The sequence below is a fragment of the Euleptes europaea genome, chromosome 12, assembly GCF_029931775.1.
Source record: "Euleptes europaea isolate rEulEur1 chromosome 12, rEulEur1.hap1, whole genome shotgun sequence".
NCBI lineage: Eukaryota > Metazoa > Chordata > Lepidosauria > Squamata > Sphaerodactylidae > Euleptes > Euleptes europaea.
Genome location: NC_079323.1, coordinates 14816365 through 14837628, shown reverse-complemented (window position 1 = coordinate 14837628; position 21264 = coordinate 14816365). Strand labels below are relative to the sequence as shown.

The 21264-nt window shown below is 42.6% G+C and overlaps 1 protein-coding gene across 1 annotated transcript in view; it reads right to left on the bottom strand.

Annotated features, from left to right (window-relative positions):
• The window catches only part of CNTN5 (contactin 5), a 368571-nt gene that overhangs the window by 249016 nt on the left and 98291 nt on the right, over positions 1-21264 (bottom strand). The window contains exon 2 of the mRNA XM_056858114.1: positions 3242-3469. Within this exon, the coding sequence (XP_056714092.1) occupies positions 3242-3469 (228 nt within the window). The remainder of the gene's footprint in view (positions 1-3241; positions 3470-21264) is intronic.

The window sequence follows — 21264 nt, the reverse complement described above, 5'->3', positions numbered from 1 at the left end:
TACTACACATGAAGCCAGCTGGGTGACCTTGGGCTAGTCACAGTTCTCTTAGAGCTCTCTCAGCCCCACCTACCTCACAGGGTGTCTGTTGTGGGGAGGGGAAGGGAAAGCTGGTTTGATTCTTCCTTAAATGGTAGAGAAAGTCGGCATTTAAAAACCAACTCTTCTTCTTCTTCTTTTAAAAAAATGGTTATTTCTTAGTTACTTTGGTCTCTAACCAAAATGGATACAGGGATATTCATATCTAATTGACAAAATTAGTCTCATCCCAGGTCCATATTGAGATAAGAAACCGATGTTCTTTTGCCCTGGCAAAGGAGAGATGCCTCCACAGAGCCCAGGCAAACTAGGTATTATCCTGTTGTTCAACACGTCATTTTCACTTTGCTATTCCATCTTTGCATGTTTGCTTTCAATTTACAGTTGCGCTGTACGTACTTGAGGTGATGGCTCTTCAGGGCCGTTCAATTAACCTTCATTACCGTGGAAAGAGACAGTCTGATCTCTTAATCAGTTATGAAATTCTCAAGATAGCATGCACAGACAACAACTTTGAAAAAAATAATTCCATCATATTCAAAGTCTTGTGTCACAAACAATAATAACATTAAATTGCCCTTTTGATCGAAATGTCTCAAAATGTTAGCTATGACACTATTTCTCTCTCTCTTTTTTTCACGTACTGAATATGAGCAGTTGTGTATTTTTGATTCAAGGCCGGAAAAAGAAGAGCTATTTTAAGGAGATCTTTTAAGACCTTTTAAGGAGAATCAAACCAGCTTACAATCTCTTTCCCTTCCTCTCCCCACAACAGACACCTTGTGCGGTAGGTGAGGCTGAGAGAGTTCAGAGAGAACTGTGACTAGACCAAGGTCACCCAGAAGGCTTCATGTCTAGGAGGGGCAAAACCAACCCGGTTGGCCAGAATTGAGTCTGCCACTCATGTGGAGGAATGGAGAATCAAACCCACTTTTCCAGATTAGAATCCACCACTCTTAACCACTACACCACGCTGAAGTATTATACTGTTTGTTTCATATTTGCTAATATGTGTAGTCCAGTTTTATTGCATTGCTAAGGGTATGTACTTTATGGTCTTTTATAATTCTGTAATCTGCTTTTATTGCCAACCTCCAGGTGGCACCTGGAGATCTCCCAGTATTACAGTTGATCTCCAGATGATCATCATCAGTTCCCATGGAGAAAATGACTGCTCTAGGGGGTGGACTCTATGGCAGTATACCCTACCACGATCCCTCCTCAAACCCAGGCTCCACTCCTCAAATCCCCAGGTATTTCCCAACCCAAAACTGGCAACTCTAGCTTTGAGCCTAAACAACAAAGGCAGATGACAAATGAAGTAAGTAAATAAATAATCAAACTACAACTTAAACAGAATATTATGCAGAATAAAGTTACATTATTTTTTTATTAATTTTTTATTAATGTTTATAACAAAACAAAAGAAAAAGAAAAAATACAAACAGATACTGACAAAATTTTCAGACTTCCTTATATAGTAAGTTAAAAACATTTCAAAGTATCCTTAAAGTCCACCACCCACCCTAAAAGTGTCCCTCCAACACAACTTCCGGAGAAGTGTTTTAGCAGTATATAATTAAACATATAAAAATATTTTCAATTTCTGAATTGCATCTATAACTTGTTCACTATATTAGTAAAATTCAATTTCGCCAGTTTGTCCCAATACGCGAAGGCCTTTGACCACATATTTTTAAATTCTTCCAAATCTTTTCCATGAAGAGAATAAAGTTACATTTCAGAAGAATAAAACTGTGGATGGAGAAAATCTATTAATTTCTACCTAGGTTGGTCAGGTCAAGAGATCATCTTTCCTGTACAAACCCCATCTATTCCTATTCTATCTTTGTCCAGGCCAGTGATTTTTAATTGAGCCATATGCACTTAATATATTGTTGAGGTATGTTCGTAAATATCACAATCATTACTAATTGTACTGCTCTACTAATTTTCTTTAGCTGTTTCCTTAACTGGATTTTAATAAATTACCCTTGAAAGTGTATCTTTTTTAGACTAACAATAAATAATATTAAGCCATAATTAAAGATTCATGACAAAAAGAAAAGGCTAGAGAGAGAAAAATAGCTATCAAATATAGGGAATATTTGTCATCTTGGAAGATTTTGCGTTGGAAAATATGAAGGTGTATTAAATGTACAAATGGAAGAGACGTTTGATTTATGATCAAATTAGTTTGATAAATATAACATTGCAGTTATAAGGGACATAACTAGTTTTACAAAGAATACAGTCAATTTGAAAAATATCGGAGCAATCGAGGGAGAAATATATTAGTTTCTCAAACCCCCCCCCATTGACTTTCAAAGATACAAACATAAGTAATACAGATCAGGTTGGGTTGTAGCACGATTTCATTTCCTCTCCAGTTTTTCCACAGTTATGTTACTATGGCTTCAAGAAGAAAAGAACCCTAGAAAATACATTTAAAGGGTTCATTTTAAGATTAATCTAAGAGATTTACACGAAGCTGCTGTTTGCTGAATGCTGTTTATTGAAATTTAGTGGCAGATGCAAAGCAATTTGAATATACTAAATAGGTTTGGAAAATGTCAGCGCCGCAGATCTGTGTTTTCTTTACAAAGGCCCCGCAAGTAGGGTTTCCAGCCTCTAGGTAGTAGCAGGAGATCTCCTGCTATTACAACTGATCTCCAGTTGATAGAGTAGGGTTGCCATCCTCCAGGTACTAGCTGGAGATCTCCTGCTATTACAACTGATCTCCAGTTGATAGAGTAGGGTTGCCAACCTCCAGGTACTAGCTGGAGATCTCCTGCTATTACAACTGATCTCCAGTTGATAGAGTAGGGTTGCCAACCTCCAGGTACTAGCTGGAGATCTCCTGCTATTACAACTGATCTCCAGTCAATAGAGGTCAGTTCATTTGGAGAAAATGGCCACTTTGGCAATTGGACTCTATGGCATTGAAGTCCCTCCCCTCCCCAAATCCTGTCCTCCTCAGCCTCCGCCCCCAAAACCTCCCGCCGGTGGTGAATAGGGACCTGGCAACCCTATGACAGAGATTGGTTCTCCTGGAGAAAATGGCCACTTTGGCAGTTGGACTCTATGGCATTGAAGTCCCTCCCCTCCCCATCCTGGCCCTACTCAGGCTCCCCCCAAAAACCTCCTGCCGGTGGCGAAGAGGGACCTGGCAACCCTATCTGCAAGAGAGAACCAAACATACCATCGTGTTGGAAGGTCTCAGAGACTTGGTGGAGGGTTGTCGGCGAGTGATAATGCTGGGCCTCCCCTCGCCAGCTTGGAGAAGAGATGCTTCCCAAGGCAGGGCTGCTGCTGGATCGTTGCCGGCTCTTTGAGTTAAAGGCAGAGGAGGCATAAGATGAACTGGCAGATTTCAGTCTTAGGACAGCAGCATATGAAGGAGGGATTCCTGGGATGGCTTTGGAATGTTCTAGAAAAAGAAGAAGAAAGATATGGATTCCATGCTGGAGATGAGATACTTAGGGTGTAATCATACAAACACTTTCCTTGGAGTAAGCCCCATTGAATAGGGTTGCCAGATACCAGGTAAGGGCAGGCAATTGCCCATCAGTTAAGGGGGCTGCCTGTTACATCTCAGCTGGCCAGCAGGCAGAAGAAGTCCAGTTGAAGAGGGAGTGATTAACATCACTTCCAGGTTTACCCCAGAAGTGATGGGGGTGCTGTAGCACATTCCTCCAAAAACTCTATGAAGCCATAGTGTTTTTGGAGGAATTTGCTAGAGTGTCCCCATTGCTGTTGGGGTAAATCCAGAAGTGATGTTATTGCACCAATCAATCACACACACCCCAACCCCATCAAAACAAAGCTCATGCCAGTGGCAAGGGCATCCTGGCAACCCTACCCATTGAATAAAATGGGATTTACCTCCAAGTAGACCTGTTTAGGATTGCTCCCTTACAGAGCAGTCCTATGCAGAATTACTCCAGTATAAGTTTATGGACTTAGCCTGGGGTAACGCCACATAGGATTGCATTTTTAACCTTTTAAGTGACAGCTTTTTGTACAGCAGGCATGGCCTCCTATTTACCTCTAGTGTAATTACTGATTCATCTTTCTTTTTTTTAATCAGTCTGAAGGCACATAACATAATAAACACAAGAAAAACCAATAAAACATCAAATTGCAATAAACCTTGCATAAACAGATTGCAAAACATACAGTTGCAATAAAATATCAAAACTGCAACTTCATCCCATCCCTTAACAGCCACCCCAAGATGACTTCATTAAAATCAAAACTAACACCAGCTAGAACAACCTATAACAGTATAAACATATAGCTACCCTTACGATGTAAAGGTTGGTAGAAAACAGCAAATCTTTGCCAAGCCCAAGCTGACCACAAACACAACCAGCCAAACAACCAGTTAATGCAATTATTTATTTTACAACATGTATTTCCCCCCTTTCGGATGTCACAAGGGCCACCAATAAGGTTGCCAACCTCCAGGTAGTGAATTAAAAAACAGCACTATGACCTAAGGCAGAACACAACCCTATGAATCTATGTTAAATGACACTATAAGCACAGTATGCAACAACTACTTACTAGAAGCAAGAAGTTAGCTTATATGACTGAGCTCTGTCATGGAAGGCTGCAAATACGCACCTCCAAGAAATTTTCCAGATACTCAAATCTACATAATTGTTTTTAAACTGGAGACAGAGAAGTCTTGCGACTCATTTATTGTATCTATCCGCAAATGTAACCAATGCGACTGAAGAAAAAGTGAGTTTGAAATAGGTTCAATTGGATCCCAACCTAACTTGCATTTACCTTAATTTTCCATCTACACGTCGACTGATGGATCGTTGGTCTATTGAGCTGCATTCCGGAGTAATGCTTATATGTTTGGTGTCCCTTTAAATCACCAGAAGAAGACGTGGCAGCGAGAACCGGACTATTCAAACACCATTGATGAGTCTTAAAACACATACTGTTTGAAGACTTTTCTTGGTATTAATGAAAATAGTACTCACACTGTCTAATTTTGCTCCAGTTTTATTCAGGGCTGTATTTTGATGTATGAATTATGTTATTTACAATTGTATGTCACTGTATGTCATGTACACGGGGTATTTATAGTTCACGATTTGATAGGCAGTTGTATATAAGCTTACTTCTTGCTTCTAGTAAATAGTTGTTGCATACTGTGCTTGACATAGATTCTTAGGGTTGTGTTCTGCCTTAGGTCATAGTGCTGTTTTTTTTAATTCAGCATAACATTACAGCACATTACTGCTTTGGTAACCTCCAGGTAGTAGCTGGAGATTTCCTGCTATGGTAGGGTTGCCAACCTCCAGGTGGTGGCTGGAGATCTCCCGCTATTACAACTGATCTCCAGCCAACAGAGATCAGTTCCCCTGGAGAAAATGGCCGCTTTGGGCATGGGACTCCATGGCATTGAAGTCCCTCCCCTCCCCAAACCCCCGCCCTCCTCAGGCTGTGCCTCAAAAACCTCCCGCCGGTGGCAAAGAGGGACCTGGCAATCCTAAGCATCACTGTTCTCTTTGGGGCTTTCCACCCCTTAAATATTTTTTTTTGGGGGGAAATGCCCTCCCCTCCCCCCGCAGCAGCCACAAAACCTCTGTGCTGTGGGTTTCAGGAATGGGCTGCCAGGCGATTCTTTTAAAAACATTTAATGAACCATTTAATGAACCATTTTTCAGGTAACACAAATATAAAATAAATATCAATACAAAAATTGAATAATTCAGACAGAATTTCTTGTAATGAAAGTTGTGCAAATAAACACAATAAGCGAGAGCATTAAGGCACTGCGAAGTAAGTTATGCAAAATACAACGCTAAGCAGATAGAGTCTATATTTAAAACAGGAAAACAAAACTTTTAAACGTTGGGCATTTAAAATTAACTAGTGACAGTCTCTGCCCAAGAATAATTCCCCTGTGAAGTTAAGTAGAACTATATCAGGACTTTCATTAACATAGAAGAGGAACGCTGACCATGTTTCACTGAGTTCATCATGATCAGATTGTGAGTAGCGTTTCATGAATCGTAAATGAAAAGTTAACGTTCCCATCAATGCTTCATCCCATGTTATCTTGTCCTCCACTTCCTAGCAATTTCTAATCTTGCAGCAGAGATAGTGGAGATGGGTAAATTTTGCCTATCACTAACTGAAGATTGAACTGGGACCATCTGTGTGCAAAGTATGAGTCCTGTCAGCAAGCTATCACCCGCTCCCGTAAAGTATTATTTATTTATTTATGAATGTGTACATAGACACCCCTCTGGTGAACCTGCTGGGGGGGGGGGAGAGAAGAAGAAGAGAGTTGGTTTTTATACCCCGCCTTTCTCTACCTTTAAGGAGTCTCAAAGCAGCTTACGATAACTGTACCTTCCCCTCCCCACAACAGACACCTTGTGAGGTAGGTGGGGCTGAGAGAGTTCTAAGAGAACTGTGACAAGCCCAAGGTCACCCAGCAGGCTTCATGTGGAGGAATGGGGAAACAAACCCAGTCCAGCAGATTAGAGTCCGCCACTCTCAACCACTACGCTCTCAACCACCACTCTCAACATTTAGCAGCTGAAAGTAATTCTCACAAAACACTCCTCAGCCAGGAAGCAGACTATAAAACCCATTTTAAAAGATCAAACCCCTAATTAACAGTTCCGGTAAAAGAAATGTTTTGGTCTGGCGCCTAAAAGAGCGATGTAGTGCCAGGCATTCAATTGACGAGGTGACACCACTGACAAAAACCTGCATCTGGTCATCAGCTCTCTCACTTTTGCAGGTGGGGAGGCACAGAGAGGGATTGTCGGAAGGCTCTTAACTGGTAGGCAGGTCACTATGGGAGTAGAAGGTCCTTCAAAGGCTGTGGCCCAGAGCTGTTTGGGGCCTTAAAGGTAAGAAGAACCAGCACTTTGAATTGTGCCTGGAAACAAATGGTAGCCAGCACAGATTTTTCAGAACAAGGGTGATAGGACCCCTGTAACCCATCCCTGACAGAAGTCTGGATGTCACACTTTGGACTAGCTGAAGTTTTCAGATGGTCCCAGCCAGCTTCTCAAGAAGGTTACCATGTTTTTTAAAATTATTTATATATATATATATATATATATATATATATATATATATATATATATATATATATATATATATATGGAACCATATATATATATGGAACCATATATATATATGGAACCAAACACAACACGAATACAAATACAACACACATCCAACTTACACTCCTAGTACAAAATCAATACTTCCAACTTACAACAAGATCATCCTCAAGTATCAAGTGGAGGCAGAGCTAATTATACTATATGATTTTATGTTACTCTTTGCATCTTTACATGTACAAATGATTCTTTGATTATTCACAAATTTAAGCATTTATTCTAAAGTCTTCATACCATCTCTATATTACTGAGGTTATTTAATATAATTTTGCATTCATATTTTAATACTCAATTCTAAGCCTGTCAAGCAATATTACTTACCTATTAATAATGCCTTATAATTCTTGTTACCATATCTAATGCCTTATATCTATAGCTGTATATGTCAACTAATATATACTCTGCTTACTATCTTAGAATAATTAAAATGTATAAACTTCTTCTGGTTTGTCATAAAGTTATCTAATATTTTTATGCATCAATAACAGCTCTTCTCATGTTTACCTTCTACATATTAACTGTTTTGTTACATATTCGAAATACAACTTCCAATTCTTCTGAAACTCCGCCGTCGGAGAAGGATGCCATGTTTGATGGAATCAAAGGTGTCCAAGAAAATCAACAGGGACTCACTCCCTTTGCCATTCTCCCACCAAAGTATAACCTAGGGCTTTCCTCAGCACAAATTTGAGTAGAATTTGAATCCACAGACCTTTGGCAATCTCAAGCCAGCTGCCAAGAATAAACCACTGTACCCCACAACCCAGCAGGGGTCATTCGGTGGAGCTATTGGGGCCTCTAGTGCCAGTACAAAAACAGACTTCTGTACTGGAATAAGATTAACCTTTTCAATGGCTTCAGATCCTTTGGGTTTTCATCCCATTCTTTCCCTAAAGCAGGCCATGGCCCATTTAAAACAAAATTCAGAAGTTTTATTTTTTAGTTGAGTTACATTTATTTGTGTCATGAAGAAAACCGTCCTTCAATTTTCAGCTCACGGCCTGATGAGCTAAAATTTATGGACTGCAGAGACGTGAGCAACTAAGAGCGTAATCCAGAACATCTGTCAGGTTTGCATCCAAAGTCTCTCAGCCTGAACTCTTGAGAGGCTTTTGGGATTTAGATCCAGGCACTGTGTTATATAAATAGAAGTTTCCAGAATAGACAAGCAGACATTAAAGTGGGTGATGCCTCAATTTTAGGCTGTGTTAGTATCTTATGATTTCTATCCAGGGCAAAAAAAAAAATGCATTTCCTGGAGAAACAAGACATACCTTGTAAATTTTTGTGACAATTCTCCACCAAACAAACCATAAGCAGTGATAACATGATTTTTCAGCACAGAAGCTGCCAGGGAGGCAAAGGGGAGAGCCAGCGTGGTGTAGTGGTTCAGGGCGGCAGACTCTAATCTAGAGAACCTGGTTCGATTCCCACTCCTCCACATGAAACCTGCTGGGAGACCTTGGGCCAGTCACAGTTCTCTCAGAACTCTCTAACAGATTCACAAGGTGCCTGTTGCTGACCCAGGGCTATGTGGGGACGATACAGAGAACCAGGCAAGCAACAACATGCTAAACAGGTTGGTTAAAGAAGAACAGTATTTATTGGAAAACAATGGCCACAATTATTTTTGGCAACAGCTGAACAATGCCTTGGTGTAGCACGAGAGTTGGATTAGAAGGCTTGGTCTGACCCCAGTGCGGACCGATGAGCCAACCCTACCCCAGCGAGCCCACTGAGAGTAGCAAGGATGATCGTACTGGGAACTCACCTGGTCATGAGCCACTTGGTGGTTCCCTCGCCATTTGGGAGGAGGCTGGCCAAACAGCCCCCAAGCTGGGCATGTACCACACCAAAGCCTCTCTCAAAAAACCCTTAGTGGGATCCCCCACGGGAGGGAAAGGGGCACGCAGGCCGCTTTCCCCCCAAATCAATCCCGCCTCATGCTGACACCGCCGTAGTTGTGACATAAATAACCTTAACAATTACCCTTTAATACAGGGAAGGGTGGATGGGACAAAGCCGGCGGCGACTGAGCCAGCCGCAAAGGAAGCCCTGTTTATATGCAGGGCGAACGGACCGGAGGGAAAACTCCCCCCAGCGGCGTCTGACTCCCTGACCCCGCCGGGCTAAAAGGCAGCCGCGCACCCCAGAAATGGGAGCCTGCTCCACCGCTCTGACACGTGGCTGCCGCCGCACAAGCCCTAAACCCCCAGCCCTCCTTCTCTGCTTTCTCCCCAGCCCGGGCAGCAAAAGGGGACTCCCGGTAAGTCTAGGAATCCATGCTTGTGGGAGGGAGAGGGATTGTGATTGTAAACCACTTCAAGACTCCATATGGTAGAGAAAAGCGGGGTATAAAAAAACAACTCTTCTTCTTCATCATTATCCTTTCCCCATGGACTTGTTTTTTTCTGTTGAACATTGCCCCACAAGCTGCTTTTCCCATTGTAGGTTTCCAGATGTGTATTACTGCCTCCTCCCTTCTGCTACTTCTCAGCTCCAAACTGTAGCTTCTTGAAGCTGCTTTTTTAGATGAAGCCTGGGTAGGGTAGGGTTTGGAGGATGGGAGGTTGGCAGGTTGTAGTACCATAGAGGCCACCCTCCAAAGCAGTAATTTCCTCCAGGGGAACTGATTGTCTGGAAATCAGTTGTAGTTCCAGGAGACCTCCAGGCCCCCCCTGGATGTTGGCAAGCTTACGACTCAAAGAAATAATCTGGAATATGATTTTATAGGCATACACAAATTATTAATGCTCCAGTATAACAAGTATTCAGCCTTGAAATGGCTTCCTGTTTTCTTTAAGCCTTTCTACTTCTCACTGTAAAGAATTTCTTGTTTTGTTTTATAATGCAATACTGCTACACCCATAAAGTAAAGATACCAGTGCTGCACAACGTAATGCTAAAAATTAAAATGAAGTATGAGCATAGTACTTATAGGACTTTAGGTAGTGATGGCGCCAGAACCAGCCTAGCAATATAATGTGGTTTCCCTTGCAACATTATCTTTCACTGTCTCTTGATATATTCCTTATCATATTTTAACAAGATCTACACTGTCCCAGAAGGTAGAGCTTGCAGACTGATCATAATTTCTATGTGGGGCAGGAGACTACGCAAACATCTTCCCTGAAAAGAGCCTTTTGGTATTCTGTATGCATATTAACACTTTCGGAACAAAATCCGGCTGAGACGTTCCGTTTATGAATAAATGGTGATGCTTGAAAGTTATTTTCTATTCCGAGTTCCATGTTTCTCAGAAAAGAAGCAAGTCAAGGAAAAAGGAGAAATTAAAAAATGATTACAGATTTCAATCCTGATTTTAGGATTTCGGATGAATTTTAGAGGAACACCCTTCAGTAACTATTTTCTAAGTGTGATACTTTACATGCCGGCTTTTTAAAGGTTATTTAAAAACAAAGAGTGAGTTTCCTACACTTGAATAAGATTGCAGGAAGCTGCACGTGCTCGAAAACTTGTACACTGTTTTGTGCCATATTGTTTGGTCCTAATGGTATTTGGATGGGAGACCTCCAAGGAATACCAGGGTTGTGACGAAGAGGGAGGCAATGGCAAACCACCTCTGAGCATCTCTTGCCTTGAAAACCCTACAAAGTTGCTGTAAGTCAGATGTGACTTGGTGGCAACAAATAATAATGAAAGTTACTATGCAACTTTTGTTTTTGAATTATACTTGAATAGGAATAATTAAATATTTGCTTATAGTTTGTTAGTTGTCCTTGCTTCACTGGCTCAGGATGGAGACCATGGAATTACCCCCTTTTATCTTCATAAACTCTTTGAGAGATAAAATAGGCCGAGAGGGAGTGGCTTATCAAATACCCATTAAGGTTGGAGATTTGGGTTCTTCCTGATCCATGATGTTATTTCCAAATCTTATCTATTGACAAATTTACTTTATATGAAGTCCTTCCCCTCCCCAAACCCCACCCTCCTCAGGTTCCACCCCAAAAACCTCCCACCGGTGGCGAAGAAGGACTTTGGAACCCTAATCTTTGGACAAAGCACTTTCAACTTCTATCACAGGAATGGCTCTATTTTTAATATATATAAAGTAAAAATATTGTTGGAGGCTTTCACGGTCAGAGTTCATCGGTTCTTAGGCTATCTGGGCTGTGTGACCGTGGTCTTGGTATTTTCTTTCCTAACGTTTTGCCAGCAGCTGTGGCAGGCATCTTCAGAGGAGTAACACTGAAGGACAGTGTCTCTCAGTGTCAAGTGTGTAGGAAGAGTAATATATACAGTCCACAATAGCCATGCGGATTAGCTTTGGATTCCACATGTTAACAGATCACTTCAGGATACAATGGTTCCACATTAACATACCACACCCTCATTAGCACATTATCTTGATACTTACAGGACAATGATTAGCACATTACCTTTAATACTTTGCAGGACAATGACTCAGCTCAAACCCAACCCCCTTCTGACCATTTTCTGGCCATTTTCTCCAAATGAACTGATATCTATCTGCTGGAGATCAGTTGTAATAGCAGATCTCCAGCTAGTACCTGGAGGTTTGGTAAACAAAGGTTAGCATGCTGTAGGATACTCAGCAAACTAGAAACAGCACTTCACAAGCTAGACACAATGATTATAAAGTAGTGGTATTTAATAACATATCCACCACTGATAGTATGTAGGCAAAAACATACAGGTAAGTCCATGAAAGGGTGTGCCAACCTCCCTTTCTTCCACAGATATGCTTATTGAGAGTAGCAATTCAGTAGTGCAGTTGTTCTCAACAGAAGCCCGGTGATCTTTCTGTTTCAGCGATTAACGCCTTCTTCAGGGACCAACGCTGGCTGTTATTAACATTCATGGACTTACCTATAATACTGTTATTTGTTTGTAACAAGGCATAGTCCTCTCTTTGGTGTTACTTTTAAGGCAATAATTAACAACACATGTTTTTGCCTACATACTATCAGTGGTGGATATGTTATTAAATACCACTACTTTATAATCATTGTGTCTAGCTTGTGAAGTGCTGTTTCTAGTTTGCTGAATACCTGGAGGTTGGCAACCCTACCAAAGATAGAAGGTTCCACAATAACAAAACAGAAATTCTGGCTATGATATGGTAGTAATATCATCCACCAAAATCGCACTACCCAACTGATTCCTGACCTTTCAGAGTGTAATTGGTAAAGGGGCCCTTTGCTGAGAGGGTTTAATGTTAACGATCCCATTCTATTTTACGAAGGTGGTTTTATAGTGCTCATGAGGGTTCTGTGTTGCTAGCTACATGGCCTCTTGTAAAACATATTTAGGAATAGTTAATAAATTATGTAGAGAAAATCTTTCTTGCTTCTTGCTTGGAGCCCGGTGTCTCACTAGAAAGGACCCACAGATAGCAGAAACCAGACTGACCCCAAAATAAGCCCATTCGCAAAACCAACGCTTCTCTGAAGCAACCTGGACCTGCTTGAATTAACTTCCCCTGTCTCCGGTCACTTATTTAAACACTTATCTTTAATCAGCTAAATCTCATTTTTGTTGAATTGCTGGGCTGCATGGCACCTTCCCTGTTGATACTAAAATATGTAATTTAATAATACTTAACACTCCCTAGGCATTTTTCTCTATCTCTGCACTCTCATGGACAAGAATGGAGACTCTTCCTTAGATGATGATGATGAAAAAGAAGAGGAGGAGTAGGCGTTGGTTTTTATACCCTGCTTTTCTCTACCTTTAGGAAGTCTCAAAGTGGCTTACAATGACATTTCCTCCCCTCCAAACAGGCACCTTGTGAGGTAGGTGAGGCTGAGAGAACTCTAAGAGACTAGCCCAAGGTCACTCAGCAGGCTTCATGTGGAGGAGTGGGGAATCACACCCGTTTCTCCAGATTAGAGTCAGCCGCTCTTAACCATCACACCACACTGGCTGAAGACTCAGAGGAGGAGGGAATTGGGCAGTTAACACCTCCACAGAGTGAGCCATTTGGGACCCCTCCAGATGCCCCCTTTGATGTGTAGGAGCCTCAGGAAATCACCATGGGAAACAGCCTTGCCTTCAGGCCCAGATCCTCCTCAGCCCTGTTGCAGCACTCACTGTAGGGTTGCCAGGTGCCTCTTCACAACCGGTGGGAGGTTTTTGGGGTGGAGCCTGAGGAGGGTGGGGTTTGGGGAGGGGAGGGACTTCAATGCCATAGAGTCCAATTGCCAAAGTGGCCATTTTTTTTCAGGGGAACTGATCTCTATCGTCTGGAGATCAGTTGCAATAGCAGGAAATCTCTAGTACTTGGAGATTGGCAACCCTAATTAACTTGCATAATCAGGCCCAGCACCTTTAAGTATCAGCAGCCAGTTGCTGGAGGAAAGGAACCTCTATCTCCACCCTCTTGCAGTAGCATTTAAGGCAAGGGGTACCCAAACTTTTCCAGCCTGTGGGCACCTCTGGAATTCTGACACACCATGGTGGGCATGACCTAGGGTTGCCAGGTGCCTGTTAATTTAGAAATTGCAACTACTATGGCTCAAAATAAGAAATGATATCACTTTGTATGCATAATATTGCAGATTAGATATATTGGTGCAAAATATATTAAATTATAATACTGCAAATAAAACTCTGACAATAAACTATTTCATTTGTATTAAACTCATACAAGTAGTTTTACAAATAAATATAGGAGTATGACCAATGTAATACTTCTTACAATAGGTCAATAGGACAAATAAATGAGCATCTTGTTACAAATCTGTTATACAACACATAACAAAAAAAAAAACACATGGTAAGCATGAACCAGGACACAAAAGGGTGGGACAAGTCCCCGGTAAAAGATCTTGTTTCTTCCTTCTTCAGCCACCTGTGTCCAGTCCCATGTCCTCTTCTTATGTTGCTTTGAATTGTATTAATTTCACAATTTCTTTTCAAAGCATAAGCTTTATGCAACGTGGTTGTAACAAGAGCCTAAGCTTCTTGTATGAAGACTGTTGACTAAAAGTAAAGACAATGTTTGCTAAGTGATATTATAGTTCTAAAGCAAAAAAACTTTTTACATATAATTTTGTAAAGATTACAATAATACGCACGAGCATTAGCTTCATATAGTTGAAATAACATACTTTGATGTAGTTTAAGGTCCCATGGGATCCTGAATGGTCTCTGACCTGTGATTCCTTATGGGGCTAACTCATAGCTAATTTGTTCTAACCTAAAGTGTGAAACTAATTAAGGTGATCTATGGAAACCGTAGAGTTTTTGGAGGAATATGCTAGAGCATCCCCGTCTTTTCTGGGTTTGACGGGGATGCTCCAGCATGTTTCTCACAAAAGGTTGTGCGTCCCCTTCACTTCTGGGTTTATCCCAGAAGGGATATTATTGTGTGCGCATGCTGCACACTTGCAACTTGCCTCCCCCCAAAGCTTCCGCCGATGGCGAGAGGGGCCCTGGCAACCCTAGCACAGCCACAAAATGGTTGCTGCAGGAGAAGGAACTGGCCACCAAATTGCTGCTGCCACAGCTTACCTTCAATCACACAGTGAAGATTGTTGTTTGCTAACCTCCGGGTACTAGCTGGAGATCTCCTCCTGCTATTATAGCTGATCTCCAGCCAATAGAGATCAGTTCACCTGGAGAAAATGGCCGCTTTAGCAATTGGACTCTATGGCATTGAAGTTCCTCCCCTCCCCAAACCCCGCCCTCCTCAGGCTCCACCCACAAAACCTCCTGCCGATGGCAAAGAGGGACCTGGCAACCCTAGCAATCATGTCTGATTCTGAGTTTGCTTTCTTAGGTATATATTTATAAACCGTAATATGTTAAGTAGATCCAAGCTACATGGTAATTCACCCTCTACGTTCCAAGGTAGACGGGGAATGATCTCTATGAAATGCGACACTCTTTGCTATCGATTTCTAGTAGGCACAGAAGTTCAGTGTGTGCACTGCAGGCTACATAGGACACTGAATCAGCAAACTGAATTCTTAAAGTAGAGTCCCTAAATTAAGGACAAATACCATAAAATGAAGTTTCAGGAGCATTTCCAGGTGGAAGGGTTTACAGGACACACTGAATCATGTCCAAGTGAATTTTTATGCAGTTCAGTTTTTGCCACACAGGTTTCTGTTTGGGAGTGCAAAAATGGTAGTCGTAAACTTAGAGCTTCCACTCTTCCATGAACGTTTTGTGTCTCTCAACAGCCATTGTCATGATCTGCTGTTGCCTTGGAACAAAGAAAAGGCATCCCCATTTCCCAGGCAATGGGAACCAGCATGGTGTAGTGATTAGGAGCCATGGTTTGGAGGAGTAGACTCTGATCTGGAAAACCGGATTCGATTCCCCACTCTTCCACATGAGCGGCAGATGCTAATCTGGTGATCTGGGTTGTTTTCCCCACGGCCACTCCTACACATAAAGCCAACTGGGTGACCTTGAGCTAGTCACAGCTCTCTTAGAGCTCTCTCAGCCCCAACTACCTCACTAGGGTAGCCAGGTCTCTCTTCGCCACCGGTGGGAGATTTTGGGGGCGGAGCCTGAGGAGGGCAGGGTTTGGTGAGGGGAGAGACTTCAGTTCCATAGAGTTCAATTGCCAAAGCGGCCATTTTTCTCCACGTGATCTGATCTCTATCAGCTGGAGATCAGTTGAATTAGCAGGAGATCTTCTGCTATTACCTGGCACTTGGCAACCCTATTGGCGCCCTCCATGGAAAATGCATTGGTGGAGTCTATAGATATTAGAGAAGGGATCTGAGGGAGGGATATAATTTATCGTGTAATCATAAAAAAGACAAGTTCTCAACATCCCCCCCTGGCAGTTGGCAACCCTATACCTCACAATGTGTTGTGGGGAAGGGAAGTTGATTGTAAGCGGGTTTGATTCTGCCTTAAGTGGCAGAGAAAGTCAGCATATAACACACACACACACACACACACAGTTTCATTGCCTGCCAGTCAGCATGGCACAGCAACATTTTTGCTCTGATTCCGCTGTTATTCCTGAGAATAAATACGGATGGGCAAAAGGTGCAAAACGGTTTCCAGTGGGTGGGTTGGTGAATGGACTGGGATGAGGGGGTTTAGCTCAGCAGCAGGAACTGGTCATAAGAATATAATTACATAAGAAAGGCCATGCCAGACCAAGGCCAATCAAGTCCAGCAGTCGGTACACACAGTGGCAAACCAGGTGCCTCTAGGAAGTCCACAAACAAGACGACAGCAGCAGCATTGTCCTGCCTGTGTTCCACATCACCTAATATAATAGGCATGCTCCTCTGATCCTGGAGATCTCCCCCCAACCATCCCTTGTGAACCAAAAGAACTGCAGAAAAGGGAACCCCATTTTACAGAAGAAGGAACATATTGATGAAAAGTAAATTCCTACGTTAGCTCAGCACTAGTACCCAACCCCCATCACCATAGGTATTAATCCCAGTGTCAGTTGACATGATAATTCAACCAATTAAATCCTTAAATCCTCCTATTGGTCCAACATACTCATCTGCAGAGGATGCTGCCCACTCTCGTTCTGAGTAAATTCCTACCCTGCCTTTGTCATTACCCATGCAGTCTCTGCTGGGACATCTCTGCATCTGGTGGGACTGGTGGATTCAAACTCTCCCAGTGGAGAGATGCATAAGAAGAACCTGCACTCACAGGAGGCTTCCTGTTGCATCTCTGCTCTGGGATTCCATCCTCTCATTGGAAAGGCACACCAAATTCAGTGACCCATGCAGAACATATGGGGGCGGGCTTCTCTGAGGGCATGCAATTCTTACATGAACTAAAAATATTTTTCAGGATATCTGGATATAAGTGTGCCTCCAAAATGAATTCCATTCTTTGAGAGCTTTCTGTTAGAGGTTTAGGAAATACTCAACTATATGTAAAAAGGTGCAAGCACCGGGTCATTCCTGACCCATGGGGTGACGTCCCATCCTGACGTTTACTAGGCAGACTTTGTTTTACGGGGTGGTGTCATGGTCTCTGACATAATTATGGTATTTTGTGTACATGTGCAGAATTAATTCCATGTAGAGCTTGAACACAACATACAAACAACCACAAACTGCAGAGTTTGTGTAATGAAAAGCCTGGCAACAGCTTGCAAAATGCAAATGTCCTTAGAACAGGCTGACTGAATTCTCTCAAGGTCTGAATTCTTTCAAGAGCTAACTAACTTACCCTGGTCTTGTCCTTAAAGGGAGAAGAACAGTCATTCTTCACTATCTGCCAGAAAGGTGTATCTGAAATTACCCTTCCTGATTCAGCTGCCAGCTGTCAGCTGCTCATATCTCAAGAGCAGAAAAGTCCTGCTAGCCTCAAACCTTGAGAAGGTCTACTCAAAGACCTCAAGGCTATAAGTGCAGTAAGCTTCTTGCTTTCTATAACCTTGCTGAAGGCTATGTTTCCTACTGACCAGATGGTTACATGTTACAATGTGAGCAATAATTGTGTTTTATGATTTATAGTTATATATTGTGTTGTAGATTTCTAAATAGTCTAATTTAATGCATATTGTACTGAAGATGAGAATGGTATGAAAATTGAGTGTATGGAGTGATCATGGAGCTCAGAAATGACTGTTTATACTTTAAGCAAAATAGACTGAAAGGAAAGGAAGCCCATATTTGGTCATGGGGAGAAGCTAATAATCTGAACAGCTGCAACTAAGACATTATTGCACTGCCCATGTTATCTGAAAGTAGGGAGGAAGATATCCCTCCTGATGGTAAAATCAACACTCTTAATGAGTCTGAAACAGTATAAATACAGCCACAGTAAGCCCAGAGAATCAGAACCTTCCAAAGGCTGTCAAGAAAAGGCTGACTGGTATGTATGGCTTAAATACATTACTCTAGACTTTATGAATTAGATACTTTGAACTGAATCAGAATAATTTGACTGTTATATTTTAGAAGTTGGATTTTGAAACTGAATAGTATGTAAGATTTGCTTGCTTTTACTTCATACATTGTAAATACATACATTGTACTTTGACAAGAGTTTTTATAGAAGTGTTAAAGACTTGATAATCTGCATTTACACATATTTTACTAGAAGTATATCAATAAAAAGACTTGCTTTTTAAAAGTAGGTAAAGTTGTTGAGTCCTGCTTACTTGATCACTGGCTGAATAAGATAACTTCACTTCTCAGTAAGTGATACATTCTAAGAGCCTGTCATCTGAACAGCACGACCCGCTTCAGTGGTTTGCCAGTGCCTTCCTCAGTCACCTTCCCTTTACCCCCAGCAAGCTGGGTACTCATTTTACCGACCTCGGAAGGATGGACGGCTGAGTCAACCTTGAACCGGCTACCTGAAACCGACTTCAGTCGGGATCGAACTCAGGTCATGAGCAGAGCTTGGGCTGCAGTACTGCAGCTTTACCACTCTGTGCCACGGGGCTCTTACTCAACTATAAGGATCACTTAAATAGCACATTAGGTGTAGCGCAGACATAGATGCCGGACTACCAGATCATCTTGGGGGTGCTCCATGTCCTTAGAAGTACATCCTGTTTCACTTCAGGTTTTGGTGCCACTGCAATTGTGGAAACTGCAATCCGAGAGCACCCTTGAACACCCTCATAATTTTTATTTTGCCATCACGACTCAGCCGATTTATGGTGACTGCATAGGGTTTTCAAGACAAGAGACATTCAGAGGTGGTTTGCCATTGCCTGCCTCAGCATGGCGACCCTGGACTCCCTCAGTGGTCTCCTATCCAAGTACTAACCAGGGCCGACCCAACTTGGCTTCTAAGATCTGACGAGATTGGGCTAGGCTGGGCTATCCAGGTCAGGGCAACAATCACACTAGTCCCACAGAATTAGAAATGTAGGGGAAAAGCGACAATATCACATGAACACATGAAGCTGCCTTATACTGAATCAGACCATCAAGGTCCATCAAAGTCAATACTGTCTACTCATACCAGCAGCGGCTCTCCAGGGTCTCAGGCAGGGGTCTTTCACATCACCTACTGCCTGGTCTCCTTAACTGGAAATGCTTGGGATTGAACCTGGGATCTTCTGCAAGCCAAGCAGATGCTCGCTCTACCACTGAGCCACAGCCCCTCTACTGGCCCCACTAGTCTATAAAGGAACTGGAAATGAGCTTTCAAATGGCATACTCCTTGTCACTGAAAGCCCGCTGATGAATGTGCAGTGTTTTTTGTAGACTAGTGAGACCAATAAAAGGTATCGTCTCTCCCTGCATTTCTCCTGAAATGAGGGCCATCCAAGTTTCTACTGATGATGATGAAATGCTGTACTTTTTTTCTCTTTCTTTTCTGGAGAGTGAGGTCTTTGTGTGAGATAGGCTGCCTGCTCCTCAATGCTAGAAATGCCTGATGGTAGCAATACCCTGAAAATATAAAGAGCAGATCCTGACAGCTTGAAGCCAGCGACTAAGGAATTGGCTGCTTCATTCCAATCATTGTGAGAAATTCAGCCCTCGCTTGCTGGTCTTCATTGCCTCCGGGTTGCCAGGTAACAAGGGTCCTGTGATACTTCTGAAGAAGCTCTGCTCTTATTACCATCTTCTTTCCTCAGATTCTGGACTCCTCTTCCCGTTTTCCCATGCTGCCTTCTCCTGTACGTACGCTTCCTTCAGATTCAAGTGGTTTACTAATGATGTCACCAAAGTTCATAAGTCCTTGGCTTCTAATTCAAGCTTTGGCAGCTCATCATGTGTGCCTTCAAGGCAGTGTTAAACTGAGCAAATAATGGTTCCTGTCCACCCACTTACCTGGTTGCTGCTGCTTTGTTGACCTCGTCTCCCTTCCTCTCCTCTGCTCCTCAGCAACCACAGTCCCTGTTTCTCTTTCTATCCTGAACAGGGTTGCCAGCTCCAGGTTGGGAAATACCTGGAGATTTTGGGGTCTGAGGAGGGCGGGGTTTGGAGAGGGGAAGGACTTCAATGCCATAGAGTCCAATTGCCAAAGCGGCCATTTTCTCCAGGGGAACAGATCTCTGTCACCAGGAGATCAGCTGGAATAGTGGGAGATCTCCAGCCACCACCTGGATGTTGGCAACCCTAATCCTGAACGTACTTTAATGAACTCTTCATTCCCCTCTTTTGAAGGAGATACTTATCAATGTCTCTTTCTTCAGACTTTTAAAAGCACTGACTATATGTTAAATTTCAGCTTCCTAGCTAGAGTGGGAGTCTTTTTTGCCATCTGGGGTGAACACATGAACACATGAAACTGCCTTATACTGAATCAGACCCTTGGTCCATCAAAGTCAGTATTGTATACACAGACTGGCAGCAGCTCTCCAGAGTCTCAGGCAGTGGTCTTTCACATCACCTGCTTGCTTAGTCCCTTTAACTGGAGATGCCAGGGGTTGAATCTGGGACCTTCTGCATGACAAGCAGATGCTCTACCACTGAGCCACAGACCTATTCCCTATTCAGTTCCCCATTTGTGGGGAGAGATGTAAATAATGTTTGGATTTTTCTCAAAATGGGAGTGACTTGGTCTCAGGGTTGCCAGCCTCCAGGTGGTACCTGGAGATCTCCCTCTATTACAACTGATCTCCAGGAACAGAGATCAGTTCACCTGGGGAAAATGCCCGCTTTGGAAGGCGGACTCTTTGGCACTATACCCTACTGAGGTCCCTCCCCAAACCCCGCCCTTCTCAGAATCCACCCCCAAAATCTCCAGGTATTTCCCAACCCAGACCTGGCAACCCTACTTGGTCTATACATGTACCAGATTTCAGGATTTTAGCTTATAGATAAGACCTCTACAACCTGGTAGGGCCTAGAGACCTCCCACAATTACAATAGACCTTCAGACTACAGAAATCAGCCCTCCTGGAGAAAATGGTTACTTTGGAGGGTGGGCTCTAGAGCACCATATGCCACTGAGGTCCTTCCCTCCCCAAACCCTTCCCTCCCCAGGCTGTACCCCCAAATCTCCAGGAATCCCCCAACCCCAGAGTTGGCAATCCTACTTGCAGTGTTTTTTTAACCTTAAAACAGTTGGATTAAGATACTCCATACTTTGTTTTGAAGACTCTTTCTACAGCATGATTTCTTTTCAACCAGCATATTAATATTTCTATCTTTTCTGGTGA